This window comes from Danaus plexippus, chromosome 4, assembly GCF_018135715.1.
Source record: "Danaus plexippus chromosome 4, MEX_DaPlex, whole genome shotgun sequence".
In the NCBI taxonomy this organism is placed as follows: domain Eukaryota; kingdom Metazoa; phylum Arthropoda; class Insecta; order Lepidoptera; family Nymphalidae; genus Danaus; species Danaus plexippus.
Window position 1 is genome coordinate 9,004,574 of NC_083538.1, and position 24,492 is coordinate 9,029,065.

The window sequence follows — 24,492 nt, forward strand, 5'->3', positions numbered from 1 at the left end:
GTTGGTGCGATTACAGATGATGCGACTTACGCGAGACTTGAAGACATCGTGAAGTGAAGTGACGCTCGAAAGCTCCGGCACAGGCTCGGCTATCAAAAAGTAAGTTATATGAGATGTTCATAGTAAAAATACAACAATAGTAGTAATGTTGGAGGTACTGAGTTTTAATAAAAAAGAATATGTGACGGTCGCGGGTCGTCCCACTGGAGGCGCTGATAACATGAGACATCCGTTGAAGATCCGAGAACGTCCGAGAGATGAGCGGAGCATCGTTTGTGGATATGACGTTTTAATAATTTGTACTAAAATTAAATGTTTTTATAAGGTCATAGAGCCTCGGCTTGTCTAGCGACAGACGAAGACGGTAGCGTCGCAGTTCATATAAATTATCATTAGTTGTAACTGTCAGCCTTCAGTGTTTGTTACGGCTAGGAAAAAATTGTTTAAAATGATCAAGAGGACGTCGTCGTCGTTACTGATCTCAATTCAATATACATAATGTTTGTTTCCTGGTTGCATGTGCCTCGCGATTGAAGGAGATTCTCGCTAAGACAAACTGTGTTATTTCTCGCGGGATCCTCGCGGGTGGCTGAGGGGTGTCTGTGTGTTGGGGGGGGGGGACAGGGGGGGGGGAGAAGACGTCCATATAGCGGGAGGGTTGAAATGGGGGGTGGTAATATTTTTACGAGCGTGTTTTATTGCCTTTACAATAAATTTGTCATCGGCCGAGTCGCGGGTCCTGCTGCCTTATTATGACACATGTAATGTCGGAATCGTAAACATTGCAATATACTTGATAGAGATTCTACAGTTTTTATAAAATGTATATTTATTGAGATCTGATACAGGAGTTATTGGGGATTCATATTCTCATGAATTCGTTTCATATGAAATTATAAATCTCGGTAGGGGTTTCGATGGTATTTGGTTCAATGAACTCCCGTCATCTCGCTAAACTCGTGTCGAATATTAAAACTTAAGGTTCCGTGTGATCATGTCACTGTATGTATAAACCACCGTGTGATTGACATATATATTTACTAAATTATGAATCAATTAGGGATTTTTTTGCAATAAAGATCTTAAAATTGTCCGACCTCATCACAATGATTTTCTTTTTGAACGTCCTTCAATTAGAAGGGTTTTTCCATTTGTTCAATGTATGTTTCTCTGCGGAGACGACTGTTCCTACACTCACACTCACCACCTCTCCTCATATCCTGTTACAGGGTCTTCAAGGAGGACACCTGACCGTCTTCAGGACATGTTGACGAACAGGAGTCAGGATATTGGCAGGACCACCTGCAACGTCTGGTTATATATAATTAGGTATTATTATCTAATGATCTAATCAACTTATTATACATTTCATACTAAATGTTAAAGTTTTTATTTCAAGTCAGAAGAAATTACGTTTTGAGTTCCTCGTATACTCCTCGTGATCTGTACGATGTTGGATTATATTGTATTGAATGATATTTTTAAGTAGTCAACGTGTACTAATGGCATGTTATCAAAATCATAATTTACTTTAAAAATATAAATTTATTATATGGATTGTATTCATGAACATATGCAGGTGAATGTTTCGTGTCAGTTTTGTTTTATCTTATAAACCATTCAATCAATAAACAGAATTTTAAAAAGCAAAGAAAATCTTTTTCATTGATTTAACTTCATTTAGTAATGTGGTACAAAATTTCAAGAATTTAATTAAGATGACATGAAGAGCAAACAGAAAACAACAGACAAAACTTTATGAAATGTATACATATAACAACGAGCGGCGAGTTGACCGCGCGCTACATACACAGACGAGACGACTTTAGAAAAGATACGAAGAACGTCTTGAACTATGTGGACAGATTGTTGTTACGTTTAAAATATAAATTACAAAGACTCGTACAATGCGCTGACACAGAAACGAATGACGGTTCTTTCCACAAATACTTAATATTACTGGAAAACAAAACATATTAAATAAAACACTTCAAAGACAATAACACTACAAAATCATTTGTATTGTTGACACAAGCAAAATTCTTAAGGATCTATAGTACAGGAGACATGCTCTGGTTGTCTGACGATGAATCACTTCCAATACGACGTGTATTGAGCGGCAGTGAGCGGCGCTGGAACTGAATGTTCAGACTAACTCTCAGACTATAATAACAGAACAATAGCGTTATGTAAGCAAATATTAGCATCGACTATCGGTCGCCGGCGAGCACTGAGCCCTGAGCCCTGAGCACTGAGGAATGAGGGCTGAGGGATGAGGGCCGGCCAACACTCCACACGCACTATCTGACGGAGCTTCCATTGTTTTAATGTGTAGTTTATTTATAACTTACGATTATTAATAATACCATGAAATGACTTGGGAGTAGGTACATAGTTCGCTAGTTTATAGGTGTTAGGTGCGGGCTTGACGTACGACACGCCCATAATGTATTGAAGAGCTAACAATACACTCACTGGAAAATAAGTCGTTTATTCCAAACATCCCGAGATATTAAACTAAATATTTATACAAAAAAATATTTGATACTAAATCTCATCGTCAGTTTAGTGGAAAATCTCGGGACCATTGGAAGACAGTTGTAATTAAGATAGGAGAGGAAGATACTGTTCCCGTTTGTTACTGTGAAGTGTAAACTGCAAACAACAACCGCCGTGTGCTTCCTTCTAATACATATATTTAATAAAAATCAGTTTCGTGGTTTATCGGGAAGATATAACAGACTGACAAACGAATCCGAAAAATAATACATGTCAATGCTAAGTATTTATTTAGTACTGAGTATATGTTTGGCAAAGAATTATTTTTATAATCAATCCTCGCATAGAGCTTGCTAGTTTATATGCAGGTGGAATTCTTCACGTCTCTGTCGTCACGTTAAACTTTGGGTTTCCTCTAAATTCAATTTATTTTTTCAATCATAATGACTAATGCGACCGTAGTCACTTCATCGACTGTTTATTTTAGACGAGGTGGGTCTAGCAGGACGTAGACACAGCTGTACGGAAGGTTAGAGGAATCTTCTTATATATACAAATACTTGTAATGAAACAACTTTTCTCCATTGACTAGAGACTACAAAACTTGCTTATTATATTTTTAAAAATCATATCTTAAGTTATGTACGATTATTGAACGTTTTTTGCACTACCTGATATAGCGATAAGTCCGTACTTCGCGAGTGGACTTAAGGCACATGTGTTCACGTCACCTACATATTATATTACATTTTTTATCAGTCTAAGTTTCTTCTAAGGTTTTTCTCAATATAACCGGATTCCTGGCTGGGCGAAGTTTCCTTACCGAGTGTCATTACAGCACTATGTGACATTACGAGATGGTGATGAACTTGGAAAAGCAATATTTTTATATAATTCAAGTTAATATAAATAAAACGTAATACATTTAACTAAACGACACATGCGATTTGAAAGCAACTGAATTGCTCATAAGGATTATTTTACGTGTTTTCTATTGTATATGTGTAGTTCGGGTCGGTAGCCTCAAAGTTGTAGACGCGGGCTCGTTTAAAAAGACGATCGGTTCCATTTTACTTGATCGACCTTGAACTCCTCGATGATGGTTGGTCGAATTGTCACGTCGCTCGTCCTCTAAGATTGATATATCAGCGAGCCGCGAACGTTTGACTCTATAATGTGCACTCTTGTATAAACCAAATAAAGAAATGCTCAAGAATGCTCCCGTTAGAAGTTTCCCCTACCTCTACAACATGGACTGATACGTTTAAAACCACCACGAGTTGGTATGACTGCTGCTTTCCACAGCGAGACACTCCACTGAGGATAGTTTCCTTGTCTGTCTGTATTCTTTTCGTACTGTTACAAATCCTTTCATTGCCTTGTCACACCGAGCACGAGCCGCAACTCGCCCTCAAAATCAGTGACCGTTTCATCTCTCTGTAACGGAAGTCGGCAGCGTTCCCTAACATTAATATATCACTCATACCTTCAATAAACCGTTCACACGTATATTATAATTTTCAGTCCGCAGTCGTCTTCACTTTACTTGTGGTAGATGTATCAAGTTTAAGTTTTCTAAGGAATAAGGAAGTCGTAGACTTTAAGTTCTACCTAATCTACTTCAATACAATGAAATAGAAAATTATAACATCATAACAGTATCAAGACAACATTTTTTTAATGTTACGGCTTCCTTTAATTTTAGAGTAACGGCAGAGTGTCATCAGGTCTTTTGTTCCTTGTCTCTGAATGAAAGTTCTTGGAAACTACAGCATATTTTTTTTTAGCCACATGATACGGATCAGTTAAGTTACTGAATATGTCATACTCGTCTATCACATTTAACATGAGCTTGAAGTATAACTATCTAGATGTCCTACAATTATAAAGAGATGTATTAAAAAGAGTTTTAATGTTAAAGTGAATCACAATGATGTATACAAATGTCCGCCAAACAAATAAATGTCGTCGGTTACTGGAGCCAGCGGACGAACACTCGCACTTCATATGAAAATGATTCGCGTTCGATAACAGCCCACAGACGTGTCGTTCCGTTCTTCAAGTACATGTTTGATGGCGATAACTTTCACGTTTCCTAATCAAAATCCAAACATTCACTATCGATGCTTCGGTGTCATGTTACACGCTCCTGCATACGAATTAAACAACTCTGAGATATTACATTGATATGAGGATTCGCTATTTTATATAATTTATATTTATTTTGTTGGAGACGATTTGAGTGACTGACTATTCTGCTGTAAATATTTATAATCCGTTGTTACTCGATCAGTAAACACAAATTGTTGATAGTCATTACACTAACATTAATAAGCAAATTAAAAAACAAATGTTTCAGCGCTCCCAATAGACCGCAATAAAACAATCACAATTAAACGGCACATTAAATTTGTGCATACACTATGATTGTTTTAATCGCTCCGATAGATAATATTATTTATTTAACGTGATATGGTGACATCATAACGTAGCATTACTCGTACGAACGCGCTACGAGTAGGCGTCGCGACGTGCGTATGCGCAGCCCGCCCTCCCACGGACACGGACCGACACAGAGGGACACAGAGAGACACACAAGGACACAGAGAGACACACAGACGATTCGCTTCGGCCATTAGTTATCAATGAGCGTGTAGTGTTCTTACCCAGTGCGTCGTGAGCTTTGTAATATGAACTCTAAGAGTGAATTGTTAAGTTTTAAGTCATAACGGACACACCGGCAGCTCGCTTCGCACCCTGCCCTGGTGAAAAGTGCTACCAGTCGAGGAGTTTCCTCTGCTCTATGATATGGATCTCAGTCAGGTCGGTGGAGGATTTTAATAGATTTTATTTTTTTCTCATTCTAGGAATCTTTTTATTACGTTTGAGGGAAGTTGCAATTTTTAATATAATTCAGGTGATTTTTTATTTACAAAACGATGATAGACGTTGATATGGGGATAGTGCCGGTAGCACACCACACCTACCAGTTGTCGGGAGTAAGTCATGGAGGTGGGTCATTTTCCTGGATGTTTTGAATATTTATGTAGTAATGTAATCAGTATCTGAAGCGCGCGTCACTCAGTACATTTCTATTCATATATGTTAATGATAATGAAAGGTGAGGTCGTCGTGATGGCGGGGAGTCGTCTCATCGGAGGATTCCATCGCCCGACTCCTCCGACCACTCCTGAACTTCCATGTGTATTGTCTTTTTCATATATTCATATTTAACAAAAAATGAGTTTTAATGTGCTCGTCTTAGACGACTTTAGGTGAAAAAGTTTAATTCCATTATTAATAAATAAATATTAGCATATCACATATAAAGCGTTCGGGTTCGAGTGCAACATCACACTAACAGTTGATTCAGTTATTGAGTCAGTGAGGAGCTCCTTGTTCCCGGGAATGCGTTTATATTGCAGATAAAAGTGAAGTGAATATATACATCATAATTAGCTCATTAGCTGCTGAGCAAAGGTCTCTTCTCACACGGAGAAGCTTAGAGCATTAATCACCACGCTTGCTCAATGCGGATTGGCGATTTCAAATGTATAATTTGAAATTATAAGTCCAGGTTCCCGCACTATGTGTTCCTTTGTAGCCTGACACTGGTGTCTAAATAGTCTTATAAACATTGGTGCTTGCCAGGTTTCGACCCCGGCCCTTATGCATGAGAGGGGGACCTTAACTTCTCAGCAACCATGACTTATGAATACGTCGTACGTCTTCGTTGGACGGTTTAGTATAACCTATATATTATTAGATTGATATGTAATCCACAGGTCATGCTAGGCCGTCCATCGAAGTACTTGGTTACTGATATAAGTATTGAAAGAAACACACGTACCGGCGGCACCATCTAATTATAAAAGCCATATATTCCTCAGATTTAGTTATTTTAAAAAGCTTCAATGAACGGCTCTTCTCCTTTCCTATCATATAACAGCCGAGGCGTAGTTTGGGCGTATTAGTTTTTTCCTCGAATCTCATTAAACCATAACTTTATATATATTCCGGTAAAAATATCTTTAAGCACTTTTAAAAGTATAATGTTTATTCCAATTCGGTTATGTAAAGTAACAGAAGAAATACGGTTTTACGATAATTTTATTCGTACTCAATATATTATGTGGCGTTGTGTGAGAGTTTTCACGAGATTATCGATTTCATTACCATGACAAACGATTCTCTCTTATTTCAATACAAACCGGAACTAAAGGATCTTTACTCGTACGTATGTAATAAAATAATTCAATATTAGATATTTTTATAAATAAATATTTTTGTAACTTAATGCGGACTATTTGTATGATCGTGGTCGCGTGTCTCATACTCGTGAGATCAACAATATGTTATCTGTATAATATAAATCCAATACAATACAGGATTCATTGAAACTGTACAGTGAAGAATTTCTTATTAAATAAAAGTATAATATGTCTGCTGAGCGATGCTTAGTTAGAAGCGGTCGGTGCTACGCGGGGATTACAAAGAATGGTCAGCCAACTAGGACTAAGGACACAAACTTTAAAAGTCGCGTTTGAGATCGATTGTGCGTATATATGAAGCTCAAGTGAGAACGGTCGCGTGTAATTGTTGTATTGATAAGAATAGAATATCGAAATGTTTCCCGAGGACAGGTGGGGCTCTGACACACATCGTGACGTGAGCGCGATGGACGGACACCTGACGCTATCACTGTTTATATAAGATATTGTAATGTGTCGGTAGAGTCCTCGTTACTCACACCTACTTCCAAACGTGTTCCGCGATATGCGAACTTTTATTTGCTTAAGATATCAAAGACGTTCGGAGCGTAGGATATGGGTCATTTCAATGTTGGAAAACTTTAATCGTGAACGAGTGATACATCGGATTAACGTTACTTTTATCTCGTAACCTACAATATGCCAAATATTTTTTATTTTCTTTTAAACTTATTTATTAAAAGTAGTTAATTTTTTTAATTCAATTTCTGTCTAAAATTATAGTTATAGTTACAAGTATAATCACTGTTATATATATTTGACATATTCACACTTTCACCTTTATAGCAAACAGATTGAAGTTTTACTTGTAGTTTTGTACATGATGCTGCACGTTGCTGTACGTTGCTGCTTGCCTTACTGAGATGTGACATAGTCACATCAACTGTCGACTGTGGACGTGTCAATGTTGTCGTTCAAGAATCGTCCTAAATTATAAGTTGGCATTTTCAGACTATTTTGAAAATTTGTAACATTTCGTACAAATATTTGTGAAATTATTTCCATTTTTTTTTTATTAAAATCTGAACCAATCCGAAGTAAACCAGAGGGGTTTCCTGTATACAAGTCGATTTCTTTTATTTTAAATCTCCGTGCCCCTGTTGAAACTATTTCTGGCGTGTCGGTGTCCACACTATACCTCTATTGTAAACGATCAACCTGCCATCCCTGACGTCATCTAAACGCGGTGTTTAATAATACTATTGAAACATAGGTTGTTATGTAAATTTATTTATATTTGTTTTGTTTCCTACATTAAGGAGCGGCGCAGTCGGGCGTGCTTCCTAGTATAACTTTAAAGTATTTAATAACATGTGAATGTTTATCAAGTTTAGTGACTTAGTTATGTTCGTTGATAACGCGAGGTGTGTCCGTCCGTGTGGTGTTGTGTGGTGCGCACGAGCCAGTCGAAGCGTGGCGGCGCGGGGGCCTGCAGACGAGATCTTAACATTTAAAACATTATTTTGTACATTTTCATTGATTAATCTCTTCACATTTTCCTCAACATTTTTAATGTTACCTTTTAATATGTTACGTTATATATTTTCCTAATTTGTTTCATCGTTTTTGTAATAACTTTTTAACATCATGTCAAAGTTTTAAATGAACAAAATTCTAAATGTTATGTAAATGCAGTCAATATTTTGTAATAAGTCGGCCGTCCTTCCAGACATTGGTCTTGAATATTCCAATCTTCTAAGTTCGTTTGCTTGTTTGTCAAACTTTTGTCACATTTAGCCGATTGCGTCTTGCATGTTGTGTGATATTCAATTCCCAGGAAAGGTTCTAAGTCCATTGAAGATCATATTACCCAAATCCGAAACTTTGATAATTTTAAGATTGATTATAATTTGGTAATATCTAACAGCGAATGGATTCTGTTTTGAAGTTAGATGAAAAAATTAATAAATTGTACTGTATATTGAAAGCTCGTGACCATAAACAGACAATGTTTGCACCTTGTATGGAGTCAGTCACGAAGGTCCTAACATTATTATTAATAATATAATGTGAGAGGCATTGAATTAGTGACTTGTTCACATACTTGTAATACTCTCGGCGTCAGTCGAGTCATATGACTGACTTAAACAGAATGTGTAATGAAGTCGAGCGAACCATAACAAGCGTCATGCGGTCCGCCGGCGGCTCCCTGGCGAGGAGGGGCGAGGAGCATGAGGCTCGTCACGTACCAGAGAAGTGATAACGAACGATGTCAATCAGAAATTCAAAGGAACCCAGTCCACAGATAAGAGCGAGTAAAATCTAAACGGACGTGTCTAATGACGTTTATGAATAATGAAATATGAAATCTCATATATAACAAGTGCACAGACGAGCCCCGGACGGAGTTGCCCTTTAAAGGATCGGTTCAAGTCGACGGCGCATCAGTATTCAGCGAGCTCTATGTAGGGAGAGGCTGGCGCCTGTGCTTTCTCGTTTAGCAGTCAAGTATAGACACGAGCTCCTTGACGGGGAACACGTGGGAGTCACATTCATCACGATCATAACACGAGATCTGAGATAGGGAAATGCACCCTGAGCCGGCGCCCGTCCTAGAGATGGTCGTGGTGGTGGCGGGTGGTGCGAGTGGTGGCGGGTGGTGGCCGGTGGTGGCCGGTGGTGGGGACGGGAGGCGTGGTAGAGGCGGCGCACGCGCACCTCACTCGCTATTAGTCGACGAACACTTCCTAGTCGAGTCCCATTGGCTTCGTGGCGAGCTGAGCCGGCCGAGGAGTCTCCGAGGTCGGACATGATGCGTCACATGTTTTATGTGATTGAGATGAGTTCAGCCTGCAGACATCATTATTCATAGGAATATCTCACTACTTGAATTATACATTTATTTACAGTTAGAGGATCCAGAAGTGTCTATTGTATGGAAATTGCCACGAATCGATTATAATATTCAATATAGCTCTCTTAAATTTCCAACTCAGCTCTGTTCTACCGGTGGTCACGTTAAATGTCCACACTGTACCGGGTAATTTTCAGCTTGAACTCATTCGTAACATCACTTATAGGATTCAGTTCAAAGTACATTTGGCCAACATTGTCAATCTTAATTTTTATTTTTCTCAAACACATAAATACTTATTTTTCTATGACAATCTTAATTTCAACATAAAACGTTGTTTCATTCTTAATTATAGTTTGTCTTTGTGATCTTATTTTTCTTTAAGAAGTGAATTTGGTGACCTCTTATACCTACATATTTACTTAATTCAATTGCTTTACTTAATATAAATTCAAACTATAATTACGTGACAATAAGTTTCTGTGAGCCTACCCATAATGGGGAAAAAAGTCCAAGTTCAGTTACATTTTCTTAAACAAAATTAGTTTAGGATTGACAAAAAATATATCAACGTATTGAATGCAAAACGGTTCTCACAAAATACAGACATATGATTTTAATAAAGTAGAATAAGAAATTGATGCGTTCTGGACAACAAGGAGAAGTGCTTTATATTGGAATATGGATATAGAACTGGAATTGAAATGATCACTTCATGAACTCGGCTAAGCAAAGGAGTAGTGACGCTGTCCCACAACATGAACTTGTCTACATTAAATATTTAACGTTATCTAAATGTAAAAAAAAGCCTTGAATGAACATTTATCTATGAATATTAATTATGTTAGTTGTCTTTGAACACTTACAATTATCGTAATGATAATAACTTATAACTATTTGGATTTTTTGTGGCAAAATCTATTAATCTATTAATTAATTGTATCGAAGCTCACTGACTGACTGTCTGCCGACTATCAAACACCAATCGTTACGCTAGTTTAATTCAATCAGATACAATTATTAATAGTACGTTGTTAACAGTTTTTTTCTCAACGTGTATCGCTTATTGTTTCTTTGTTTTCTTGCACTCTTTAACGTTTTCTACGTCATTTGTTTATAGGAATTTAGTTATGATAATTATATAAGTTATTATTTGACATGAAAAAGTAACAAGCCCTCGGCACGTCCGTTCATTCAAGAGCGGCCAAGAATCCAGGCAGCATTTACTAAATATGTTTATATAATGAGTGACTCTGCATATGTCCGCCGAGGAGTCAGCACGCGAGGGTTCTGCGACTCCGTGAGTGCTAAATGAACTCCGAATGAATCGTGTCATGAATGGCTCATTCAGCAGCCGGCGAGGACGGGTCGTGGCCGCGACCGGTTTTGTGTCTCTCATTAATTGTCCGACCAAAAACTTTAGTTTTATGAAGGCCAGTCTTTAGGTATTATTGTCTCCGGCTCCGAACGTGTTTGTCTTGCGGGTCATCTTTATAAATTCAACTCTAATATTAGTAATGATAACTCGTCAATTTGTCAGTACACCACATTTCGATTGTTATTTCATTGCGTTCCGAAGTCCATGTGATCTTTGGTGGATGGTCGGTGGTCGGTGGTCGGTGGTCGGTGGTCGGTGGTCGGTGGTCGATAAACGGTGAGAGACTGCACTGGCATCCAATATTAATTCAGTGAGTCTCCGCGGCGACATTTTTGTTTTTGCGTGTGTTCCCCCTCACCCTCCATTGCAGCCTACGCTTCTAAAGTATTATTTTGATTTGTATCTTTATTAATATTTTTTTAATAGTCGTTGGAAGACTACCTTTGTCTTCTACGTCCATGTATGTATTTCGATTAATTCTCGTCGCTCCAGTATGTATCTTTATGATTACAATAACAATAGCGCAACTATAATCATGCTTTATGTTAGTGTGTGCAAAAATATCCATAATTTTTACTCGTTCCGTTTTTAAGCTCAAAGTATGTAATATTTCAGTATCGCTTGTCTTCGATGTACCAACTGACATCATTCAGGTGCAAATTATAATTTAAAACAATTGTACGTAGTTAAAATGCAAACTGCCTTTGACAATGATCTCGTATCAATTGTCGACATTCTCCTAATAGTTGTTCGGTCTACGTGGAGGTCGCTATGTTAGGCCACCCGGCGTGCCTCGTTCTACCGGGAACACTCGGATGTTTTGCGAGTCTCCGTCCCCGAGCCAGGCTCCGACCACCCTCAGCCCATGTTTTGTCTTGGACCACCAGGGACCGCCTCGTCTTACCACACGCCGTCCACAAAATTCTAATGCCATCATTAGCTTCTGTTGATAAGATTTCGTTCTTCTTAGAACTTTCCTTTATTTTAAATGAATGCATCCAAATACTACGTTCTGAATTCTGATATAATCTAAAAAGTACGAAGTTCAGAACTAATACTATGGACAATAAAAAATATTTCAGATTTTTATTATGTGTACGTTACATAATTTCTTACTAGGCGTGGTAAATTAATTTTATTACTTTTCTAATATTCACGAATGAGAGGCGTGATCATTAGAAAATATATCAGTGATCATTAGCTGCAACTGAACCTCTCTCACTATCAATAACTATCCATTAAAATACCTTTTAAAAACATGATATATAACTACATATTTAATAATCGTAGGTTTTTTGAGTAGCGATCCTCTCTTCGCCTCCATTCATTACTCAATACTACGATTACATTTATCTGACTAGTTTTTGTCCCGCGACTCTTAACGTTTGATTGGCTGACAGATTATTATCTAAGAAACTTTGAATTATTAATACGATGATTAAAATACTGCCGGAGAGTAAAAACTGTTCATACATGTGTGTTATGTGGGACTGAAAGGCAATACAAAAAGCCTAAGTGTCTATTCGTATTCACTGACTAATTATATAGCAATTATTTTATACGAAGATATGAAATTAATTCTAAGCGGATGTTCATTTAAGACGAGAAGGAGCTCCACACAATAGCCCGTCATTTACCCATCGAGTAATAATAACAATCTGTTGGCTCGGGTCCTCGTCTCCGGCAAAGGTATCAGGTACACGACTACATACTACACACTACACTCGGCGATAGTTCGAGGGAGGCGAGAGAGCAATCTCGTCCCATCATTATCTTTCACCAAACGTTTTTAGTTGGAAGATCCGGAGAAAGGCTTCAGGGACGGTGTGATCTACTGTTATAAACCTTAATTATACACACACAGATGGACGGACACTTAGTGAGTCTAGAAGCGGAACCGCGCTTCACTGTTCACTCCGATACTATCCCTTCGGTTCCTCCAATATTATTAAAAATATATAAAGAAAATATACCTTATTACTTTATTGCAAATTTAATACATTCCTTGAAACTAATTTGTGTTTTGAACACTTCACCGATAACGGAGATTAACTATTCTACGATTTGAAATAAACAGAGGTCTTTTGCTTGAAACTTAAATAAATATGAATTTATTTTATATCTTAAATTCGTTTATAACTGAACCAATCTTTTCTCTGCTTGAACATATATTTGAATTGTAAGTTGGCAGTTAGGTACCTCTACCTATATAGGTGTATCGTAATGCTCTTAATACTGTGAGCGGACGTGGAAGCCTCCTCTTGTAATGTTCGTGTTGTGAGACGTGCGCCAGCACGCGGCGGTGCTTTATTGTTATTAAACTAAATCCAATCAGTTGCGCTCGCGCATGCGATAGGGATGGCCATCGACAAGCCGATATCGATGTTACTTATAACTTTCAGTTGAAATACATTCTAAAGTTTAAACGAATCGCAAGCGGTTTGTTAGGGGCAAATGTTACAAAAGAGTGTTTTAGGTTTGTTTAATATTTCTTAAATTTAGTACGAGATTCATATTTTTTTTTATTATACGTAAATATAAAATGGATTGTACTCATAGTGTTGTCACGTAAGTCACTCCTTAAGATTGCCTGTCGAGCTCGTCCGCGACCTCTCCAGCTTTACATGCTCATGGATTTATGCGAGCTCTGTTTGTTTATATGCCTCCTGTGAAAGCTGGTCTTTCTTAAAGGAATTGTTAATTACTAGTATTCGATTTATGCGACTTTAAAAGCCAATCCATCGAACCTATTAAAGCACTTATTTATCATCCATCTGTAAATTGGCTTTTTATGAATAATCACTATATCGCTCGATAGCTAAAGGTGACGAAAGCCAAATGAGGAGCACAGCTAAGCAAACATGGAATTTGAATAAATATTTATCAGAAAGTTAAAATGCTTTTACCGTTAAAGACAAACACCGTTAAAAAAGTCCAGGAACTAAATATAGAAGGACGTTACTTTGCAAATCTCATTATATTATTTTGAATAGTTATTATGAGAGTATAATTTGGGGGACAGTGAGGCGTGTTATTACGCGGTGTGGTGAGCTCGTGGGCTCGTACGCAAATCACCGCCCGGATAAAAATAATTGCACCCGCGACTGCGCTGCCTCTATTATCTCAAACTATACACAATTGCTGATCTTTACCTTTATCTTTATATCTACTCTATTAGAGTTCTGGCTGCACGATCGTTATTAAAGAGGACAGAGTGCGGCCGTTCGTGAGGGAACGACGCTCCGAGCCTCGGATAAACTTCGATGTATATCAATACCGGAGAAGAGATCGTCTCGCGGTGAGAGGACGCCGGCCATCGGGTTCATTACAATTAATCAATGCTTTCACATCGAGCGCAGGTCTTACGAAGCCGATCCAGAATATGCTTTAATATTAGTCGTGATTTACTAATACAGGGTTGTGTCCACAAATTATGGACTGAGGAGACAATATCGGGTGTGCCCCTACTTTAACTACCATAAAAATATGCTCTTAAGCCAACGCGTGCAAAATCTGAATTGGGTTTCGTTACTTCGTTCTACTTAATTTTTTATAAATATTGTTGCTATATGAGACGAAATGCAAGCTATAACTATATAACATAACAAGTTCATGTATAATAAACTTACGGCCCGAGTGTTCAGCACGGTCTTTTGTGGGTTTGATTAAAACAAAATTCATTCTAATAATTATCTCGTCTGGAGATGCTCGGTTTGAGTTCACTACTACCAAGATACGGTTTAAAATCTTCTGTTATTGGTCACTGAAAAAATGTGCAGTAACATATGTTTATAAAATAGACTTTAAGTAACTTTTATATTCTGACACATTTTACACTAATTCCCTGTTTTATCGAAGCCTTTTCATAGTTTGTACGGCAGGTTACGTTGCGTTGCTCCTCGAACATTATAATACTTAACGACATAAAAGAGTATAATTCATGTAGTCTGCGTTTTGGGCAACATGTTTGTGTTTATTTCTAGGTAGCCTGTATTTTTTTATATTTACAATGCACGGACAACAGATGACCAATATATAGTTACAACAATCGAATATCTAGCGATAACGTCAATCAAAAAAATATGTTTTTAACCAGAAGTAGATGAACTTTGACATTGTCATCTATGTTACGTCGGTATCGGCCGGTAGTAGTGATACTGAGAGGTTCAGTTAATATGCTGGCTGTATGCTCATGGGAAGGTGAATGTTGTCATATCTGATTACCTGCGCAGTCCCGTCAGGTGGACACCAGTCACTTAAGGAAGAGTGCGTATGATGAACTTGATGAACGGTGTCTTCACGTGTAATATCGTTACGAGGCTGTAGTGCAGATATTACGATAACATACAGTTAGTACTCATCGTGTCAGCAACACTTTATCTACCAGTTCATATTAATTGAATGTGACGGGACACTTCATCTTTTTTTAACGTCACATATTTTTAACCAACAACAAAGATCTCAAGTCGCAGTAAGCGGACAAACATACTGCTGACATTTATATAATATATTGACACTTCTTAACATAATATATGTGCTTGCGATGTTCTAATATTCATCTTTGATTTGTTTCATAGTGGTTTCATGTGACCAGCAGAATTTGTTTAGTTATTGTTTGTATGTAAACCCTGCTTCCTACTGAATTTCCATATTATTTGACAGATGAATAAATTCAATAACTTTTAATGTTTTGCAAACTTTTAATTTATTGAATACATTACATGCAGAAACACATTCCTGATGAAGATTCACGGACTTCTCAATGGTCATGTTCTGTACCTCTTAAAACCGATTAATTTCTAAAACATCAAATATAAAATGTCTCGTCTAACAACACTTTTTTCCACAAAGTATTTTTTTTGAATATTTTTGTTTACTCGTGAGCAGGTCCACGTCATTTTTTCTTATTCTTTATTATCTTTTCTTTTCTCTATTCATACCACCCTCTGACCTCCCCGCGCCCCGCGCCCCAGCGCCCCCGCTCCCCCCTCATCCTGATACGAGAGGTACGACAAAAATTATTTAGATTATTCAATGAGTGGAGAAAATAATGTTAAGTGTACAATCAATAAATACATTTGACTGATAACACGTTCGTTATCAGTGAGGCGATGTTATGTGTAGTATCCATTGTATTCGCTGTACTCAGTAGTGAGCTGTTTTTGTGGCCGCGCTCGCATGCAGCTCGCGACTGCTGTGATGATAGAGATGAATATGATGCATTTATTATGTTTCATATTCAGTTCTTTAAGCAGTTCAATGTCGTCTCCCAACTTTCTGGCTTGTCTTTATTCTTCAATTCTTTAAAGTAACTTGTTTCATGAACTACAAATACCTAAAAGTTTGACACTCTATCCGATTTCAAAACATCTCATGTCCAGGTCGAGTCCTGGTCGTGTGGAGTGGAACTTATAATTCGTTAGCTGATAAAGTTTTATTAAATGTTCCGATATTATTTTTTGTGATTGTCGGAACCTGTTCATGTGTCTGTGTTGTAATGTGTCGTCTCGTTTAAGATGTGTTTCGCACGTTCGCACCGCTCTGCATCGACTCCTCTCGAACCATAATATATTTTGGATGAAAATTAATTTTCGCAAAAGTCATCTCAAATTTTATTAATATTTGTATTTTTTTTTATTAATGAAATTAAATCCTTAAGTTTTGGGATACGTGCGATTGTTGGCGGAAAACGAGAAGGAATTGTTTTCTCGGAACGGAAAATTTTAAAACGTACAATTTTACCTTCTATGAATATTAATGAGAGCAATTAAAAACATGACAACGGAATGGGACGAACGTTAAGTCATTTTAATATGACGCACGAGAGCGGTGGTGGGTGGTGAGGCGGGTGGTACCGCTGCCTTCACACTGAGCGTCAGCATCAGCGTCGCCGACGACCAGTTTCCTTTTAAAGAGTCGCAGCACAGTTCCCACAGCAGATATACCGTTCTTTGTTCATTGAAATATTTTATTACAAATATAATTATCGTTGAATTAGTAATACAAGTATTCTCAGAAATATATGCAATGTTTAATAATGTACGGAACCTTATCTCATTACTATGAAGGAAGCTAACGAGGCTTAGTACTAAATGCGTTATGAGGATAAATCAGACCGACTGGACATCTATAATATATATTTAATATATTATTAATTAGCTTTCGTAAGAACTTATATTTCGAAATGACCTCCTAAACGGACACAAACTTATGCGTTTCCCTCAGAGCTACTTTTTTGTCGCCTGCTACTGGCTCGCAGCAGTCTGCGGCCGAATGTTCTATTTATTATCCAGAAGACGCTATTATAATTATAAGGGCATAACATAAATTACAACATATTATTGTGAAGGGTTCCCGCGTACAGAACACATCTCGATATTCTCCTTTCTGCGGTCATTTTGTTCAATTTACAATAAACGGCGTGGGGCCAGCTCGAACTCAATAAATAAATTTAACTAGATTATCAGCGGCCGGTCGGTGTGCGCCCGCGCAGCCTCCGGCTACACTACTGGATGTATTATCTTTCGTGATATTGAGTTCCGCAAATATCGCTCACAGTATATTTATTCTACACATTTATTAATAACTGTCACTGAACAGTCTCCGTCGGACGCGTGACAAACCTGTGTCCAAACTCATGATTAACAATAAATTCACGAAATTCGAGTCACAGTCGCTGGCGGTGCAACATTAATCAATGTGAGATATGCTTTGGTTCATAGGAGAGTGTCCGAGGACAGGTACCGCTGTACTCCGCTGTGATGTATATATGACAGTCTTTGATATGTAATATAATATAAGTGCATTTCAGTCATCTACATACATCAACGCTCCCCGACTCTCCCCGCCCCTCCCAGCCTCATTCTCTCTATATTCAAACTGCATGCCTCCTTTATAGCGCTCGCTCGCGCCGCACGCAATTACAATACTTCAGCGCCGCGTGAGAAGATGCGCTGCTTCCCGTCTCCACCATCTTACACGAACCGTTCGAGCGAGCCGATTTCGACCTTACCGCCTCGTGATACGGAAATTATTACAGTACGGCGACCTTTGCACGTTACAGTGCTAAATTTCGTAACGTTCACAAATATTATTTGCGGAACCTCCACGATCTAACGAAACGAATGTTTATGAGAGAGAAATTAATTCAATGCGTTGAAATTAATTTATATTATATAAGATAGGAATCGTACTAAGAATATTATACAGGAATGTTTAGCGAGAGCTAAAGAGAAACACGGACGAGGAAAAAATGAATGTTTGTTAATATATTTAGTAAGAATCTCCGTTTTAATACTGAGAATGGCTTGAGGACGCTCAGTGTCCACAAATATCTACTGTACATAAGATCATGTTCACGAAGCTTTTTCTAATGCCCGTGATATTTAAGTCAGCTCAGTAATGTAATGAACAAAAATAACAAAAAAGTTCCTTCATCACGAGGGATCCTCCTCCTCCTCCTCCTTCAACGAAGACTCGAACCCGTATCCGATGCTTCAATAAAAGCGTTTAGCGATCCCTCACACACACATTTATTATACAAATTAAAAAGCCTTTTATTAACATTACACTGGTAACCGTGGAAGTATTTTTATGTCATTTATAGAAGGCAACCAGCTCTCAAATATTAAATGATTGTCTTTTGACGGACTTCACCGAAAGTAAACTTTCTTCGTGTTCTGTGAAGTTGCTGTTATCCTGCGACGTGAGGATTTATTGCATTTATTCTGTTTAGAGGCTAACTGACGTCGCTCACCGATGTCAATTTATTATAACTGAGTGACGATAATGTCATGATATACTAAAAACTTGATTACAAAATATATGGACGTTACACACGAGTACGTGTCAGTCACACCTCCGCCTCCGCTCGAAGGGTGCATAACTAAGTGAATATATTAATTCCGTTCTAAACGTGCTAATTACAGTAATTAGCAAAGCAAACAGGACGATGAAAATCAGTATGAATACTGTCCGTCTTTCCGTCGCAGCCAGTCCAGAGGTCCGGGAGTCGGGAGCCAGAGATCGCGGCATTTCCTCCATTATCATGCGTTGACTTTTTGCTGGCGACAATTACGCGGCATCAGTATGCACGCGGCAGACGCGCGCGCAATCCGTCCTCCTCCCCCGTCCTCCCCCGTTCTCCCCCGTCCTCCTCCGACCTCCTCCCACACTTTGAGTCGGTGCAGTTTTTGTCTCCGTACTGCGGCGGTTCGTGGGAGCGTCTTCGTTGCCCGTTGCAAACTTAGATACTCTTTGAAGATGCTCGAATATTTTCCTCTCATTAGATACAATATATTAAAGTAGCAGGAAGTGTGGACGTGATGTTCCTAGCGTGATATGGGCACGCTCGACAGAACTGTATTAGATGAAGTCTTTATGTTAGTGGATTTGTTGTTTTTACTTTATGTTCGTTATGAATGACAAATATGGCACACCACTCGTACCAGCCCGGGGCCTGTTGTACTTCTCGCTGCTCAAACCAGATCAGTAAACTAAAGTTTCTATTTAAATGAATCTTTAAAAAATCTGTTGTCGTACAGCCATCATTACATAAATTCCCACCCTACCGATCGTTTTCATTTCCTTATGTGGTTGTTATGACAAACTTTTTATGTATAACAACATTTTTGATGTATTGTGTCTCGTATTCACCTTCGGGAATGTCCGTCACCGAATTCCCCATAACTTTTCGTTCTCTCATAAATATTTTATTTATTCAAAACTGAAAAACTTCCGTCCAGTTCCGAGGTTCGATTAATGTATCCGCGGTATCTCAGCCGACGTGTTTGCATCTCGCCGTCTTGTAAAAACTTGTGTCCGTCGACTGTTAGGTACAGTTGTGAGTCCTCGTCCGGTTCTCTCTAACTACATTTCATTCATGCATTTTAACATTTCAGAATTAAAATTTGTGTATTAGTTACTACTCGATTCTTTGAAGGGCTATTATTATTCATTTTTGTCAAGTTTTATATTTGACAAGGTTTGCGTGAAATGAGATACTTCATGGCTATTATTAACTTTCTTAAAGTTTGAGTTTTTGGTGTACATTCTGTACATTATCATCTTATAATATGTTGGCATTACAAAATTTAACAGTCGTAGGCGACCTCCCCTTTCCTGCCAAATCTATATTCATGTATAATGTTAAAGTGCAAACGACATGTAAATGATGACTTAATTTTTTTTGTTAAACGAATGCTTGACAGGAATGCAGATGACTGCGCGGCGGTGACGGGCGTCAAAGGGCGGTCCGCTGGCTGCTCTGCTAGCCGGTCATTTAAATATCACGAGCCTCATATTTCAAATAACTCTTTTCAAACGAACGCGAAACAGAACATTGTTTACATTTTCACTTTTTCTTGTTTCCGTTTAAAAATATCTTTCATTTGGATATTTTTAAATTAATCGATATAAAACGTTTTAAGATTTTGTTTTTTTTTTTTTTATTAGATTTTATTGTAACAAAAGTTACAATAAAATCAGCTTTTTAAATTGAAATTTCATGTAATTAGATTTGTCTGTGGAACTGAATCTCGAGAGATGTCTGTGTAAATGTTGACCTCCAAATCCGGACTTGCGCCATCTTGATGATTGGTTCATTGGAACATAGCTTTGCATGTGGGCACAAAAACTCCATATTAATATTTGCCATTGTGTCTGTAACGTCCGTGTTAGACGTCCCTGGAGCGTTTCTTGCGCCGCCGAGGCAAGTCGCGGCTACATTTGGAGTCGAGACATGTGTCTTAACTCTCCCGACACTTCCCCAGCGATTATTAAACAAAATAAGAATTCACTTGATTGTTTCTTTGACACTTTTCTTTCAAGCGACGAGTTTTGGCTCTGTCTGATCCTTCAAATATGTCTTTGTAATCAGCTTTTTACTGAAATTGATGATTTTTCAATTAACGCTTTAAAATATTTCTTCTATGTAGACATATTACAGGATTCTCATATCAGGGCGTTCTTAAAGCGTTTTTATAAACTGCGCCGTGAACGTTATAGGCTCGTCTCTGATATTTGTTTGTCTATAAAGACTTTTGTATTTGTATAATATATATTTTCTGGATTTGTAAAGTAGCTTTCATAGTGTTTAATATTCTTAGCTTCGCGTCCTTCTTATAACATTTGTCCAAGAGAACTCTTGCCATCTTTCAGAGGTCACTGTCGAGCGTTCAGGTATATAAGATTAGATATGACGCCGCTGCTCCTATAAAATCTTTTCAATTGAAAGTCTTCACAGGGATGGTCAGTATGTCCGATCACTGTAAATACAACTGACAGAGTTCATCCAGCGGGGCTACAACATAGAAGCAAACGATCTCCAGGAGAAGCTTGACGCATCCAGGAAATCTAAAGGTCATGAAACAAAAACCTCGACCAGAAAACTAATGTGGAGTTGTAATAGCCGGAAACAATTCTTACGATTCCTATTTGTGTGATAAAATACCTCAAATATAAGAGTACGGACCAATGAATTAATTTTTTGACCGATTTTGTTTGTGTGCGTGTGTTTGTGTGCGTGTGTGCAGCATGTAACCTGAGAGCGTTTTACCCTAAACACTTTCCACCATCAATCATTTGTGACCCTCAAAGATCCTCCGACCTCACTCCTAATTTAAGATAGATGGACTCATAATATGAGATAATAAACAAATTGTTGTTTGTTTTACAAATTGCATTTATACGGTTCTAAAATTATAATAGGTCGCGTTATGTATGCAGGAATGTTTGTTGTCTTAGTTTGTGACATATCATTTTATTAGGATGTGTCGGGGAATCAAAAACTGTTTTTAAGTAAAAAGTGACATGCAGATGAATAATAAGAAAAGTAAAAAAAAATAATAAAAAAACAACAACAACAAATATATAACATTACTATTACAAAAATACTTTACTAATTACTTTAAATTATAAAACACGACTGTGTTAGAGCGACGTGTTCTAACGTAGATATTGAGATGATGTAAACGTGATTGAGTTTTTTCTGTACTTATAAACAAATTTACACAGCATTTGATATTATAAAGATATTAATGAGATATCGTCTTCAAACTTATAATTATAACACAATAATCAAACATAATAACGACCGACTCCACTGTAGGCTTTTATCAACACTATTATTTCCAACTTACTGAACCCATTATTTGTTATTTGACTTAGTTGTAAGATGGTTGTGAATCGTTGAAAAGGAGACTAAGGAGTGTATTTAGACACGTTAAGTTTTAGGACACGCGAAGATGTTCTCTTGACGTGGTTCCTCTCAATCCTGATACATTTCTTAATGCGCGTCTTACAATTGTTATGAGAGCATTGTCGGTAACGATAGAGGCCTGTCTTTTAAAGAATACCGACAGTCCCGACACACTTGTACATTTTCATCAAACGCGAAACGGAAGATCGAATCGTCGTGGCCCGAACTCGATCGTTGTAACGTAAATGACGAGGTTCTCAGCGTTTGCGACGTTACTTACTTCCAGGACTCGTTTGACCATCAATGACATTTTTATCTGTCCATTGAGTCTCGAGTTACGATTAACTGATTGAATCGTGGCACATAAGAACACAGCCCTTAACAAAAACTACTTACTTACGACAATTAATACTCATGTCCCATAGCTACTTCCTCATTCTCGCATTAAATTGTTCTAGTCGGAGGTTCTATAAAGATTTTCAATTATTCAATGCTTATGTTTTTTTTGGATTTGTTTTCTCTTATATATATACTACTATTATTTACTGGAACTTTGTTTAATGATTCTTTAAAATAATGAAATACTTATGTATTTCAAATTTTGTTTGCAAAACGGAACATCGATAAAACAAAGTGAGAAAAACCTCTAAGAGATTTCTTTAACATTTTTTTAAATAATTTTAACATTTTTATAATTAATACGCATCATTATATCAACATTGCCTACAGGTGCATTTTGCAAGCAAACTACGAAAACTCCCGATTAAGATCTGTTAATAAAAATAAAATTTGCAATTCAATTATCAATGAATTGCAGCGTTTCACAACGAAACAGCAAAAAACTGTAATTTATGTAATCAGTGGACTAAAATTAATTTTCTCGTTCGTATAATGAACGACTGTTGCAAGTCGGGTCGTGTTCAATGGATATTAGAGCAGCGCCAATAAAATCAAATACTTAATAGCGGCTGCCGTCCGTCGAATGCCACTTTTTACTACTAGACCGCTCTCATTCCACTCTTAACTGTTACCCGCTTCATTACATTTGCCAAATGCATATTTTTTTCTGCCTGTCAATCATACCTGGTACAAGAAGTCACAGACGGACGGCTCCGTCCACTCCGATCGCTCACTCGACTCACGTACACCCCCTATGGTCGAGGAATTGCAGTGATTTAAGTGTAACCGGACAAGTAGTGAGCCGTCGCCCTGAGCCCGCAAGACAGGCGCCGCCTTCGTCGATGGGAACCGCTCGGTACATCCTCCGTACATATTGTATATCATACATGTGTCCTTTTAAAGAATATTCTCATGTCACAGATTACTTTTCAAATGTTTCTTATCAACAATCGTTACCTGTCTATATTTACGACACCGGTAAGGCGATGAAATGCCGCGCGGACCGTTGGCTGTAATTAATAAAGTATTATTATAATGAAGTGCTGGCTGCGATGAAGTGAGAACCTTTCGCTCCGCCAGCGCACACGCGACACATTCTTAACCCTTGGCTTTTATAGAGTAACGATTTATAACATGTATCGAGATAACGAAAGCGCAAAAAGTCTACCTACTAAATGATTATTCTAATTTGATGGAAATAATATTCAACTCTTGATACGGCCATATTATCGGCATTATTTATTTACATAATTATGTTTGCAGGATACGAGTGACCTTCTGACCGACATGTTAGATCGTTGGCTGAAGTACATTGCGGAAAATGTGACACAAAAATAAAGTAAGCTTTGAGAATGTCGCAATGAATGTCTCGCGAGTCGTATCGTTCGTGTGAGCGCTCCGGCGATCCAGCGAGTCAGAAGTTGCAGGCGCAGGCACAGGTTCCCACGGCACAGTTGTCCTTATTCGGGCTCCGCGTTGTAATTAATCAGCGGTCAATCGCTGTAAACGAGCAGAGATTATGCGACGACCACTTGATAAATATTCCAAGTGGCCCTTCATATGCCATATAAAGTCGGTATACAATGTAAAATCGGAATTTGCGTACGTAATATTCCCTTGTATGCTCGGAATGTAGCCGGTGGTCCCATGGCGTGGCCAGCTCCAAACCATGTATTAGAACACCAGCTGTGAGCCCTGTCGATACAAACGGTCATATAGCCGTTTGTTCACATTGCGATTTCGCGCTTGACTTGGCCAATGGATGGAAGGTTAATTACTCGCGGGTGACAACAACATCATTTTAAAGATATGTTTTAATGAAAAGTTCAACAAACATGAAAGAAATTAGTCGCGACAAGTCGCTAGTAGTTCCTTGGAGGAAAATATGACGAATTCGGTGAATTTGGTTAGTCTCATAGGGTGACAAAGGAATACCTAGGGTCACAAAGGTCCC

The 24,492-nt window shown here is 38.0% G+C and overlaps 1 protein-coding gene across 3 annotated transcripts in view; it reads left to right on the forward strand.

Moving 5' to 3' along the window:
- Positions 1–5,062: 5,062 nt before the first annotated feature.
- Positions 5,063–24,492, forward strand: part of LOC116768503 (silk gland factor 3-like) — a 93,625-nt gene continuing 74,195 nt past the window's right edge. Inside the window, exon 1 of one of the 3 annotated variants that reach the window (XM_032659237.2) lies at positions 5,063–5,322. In XM_032659237.2, the coding sequence (XP_032515128.1) occupies positions 5,308–5,322 (15 nt within the window). In that variant the 5' untranslated portion in view covers positions 5,063–5,307. The remainder of the gene's footprint in view (positions 5,323–24,492) is intronic. The other 2 variants (XM_032659236.2, XM_032659240.2) reach the window with 2 other exon arrangements.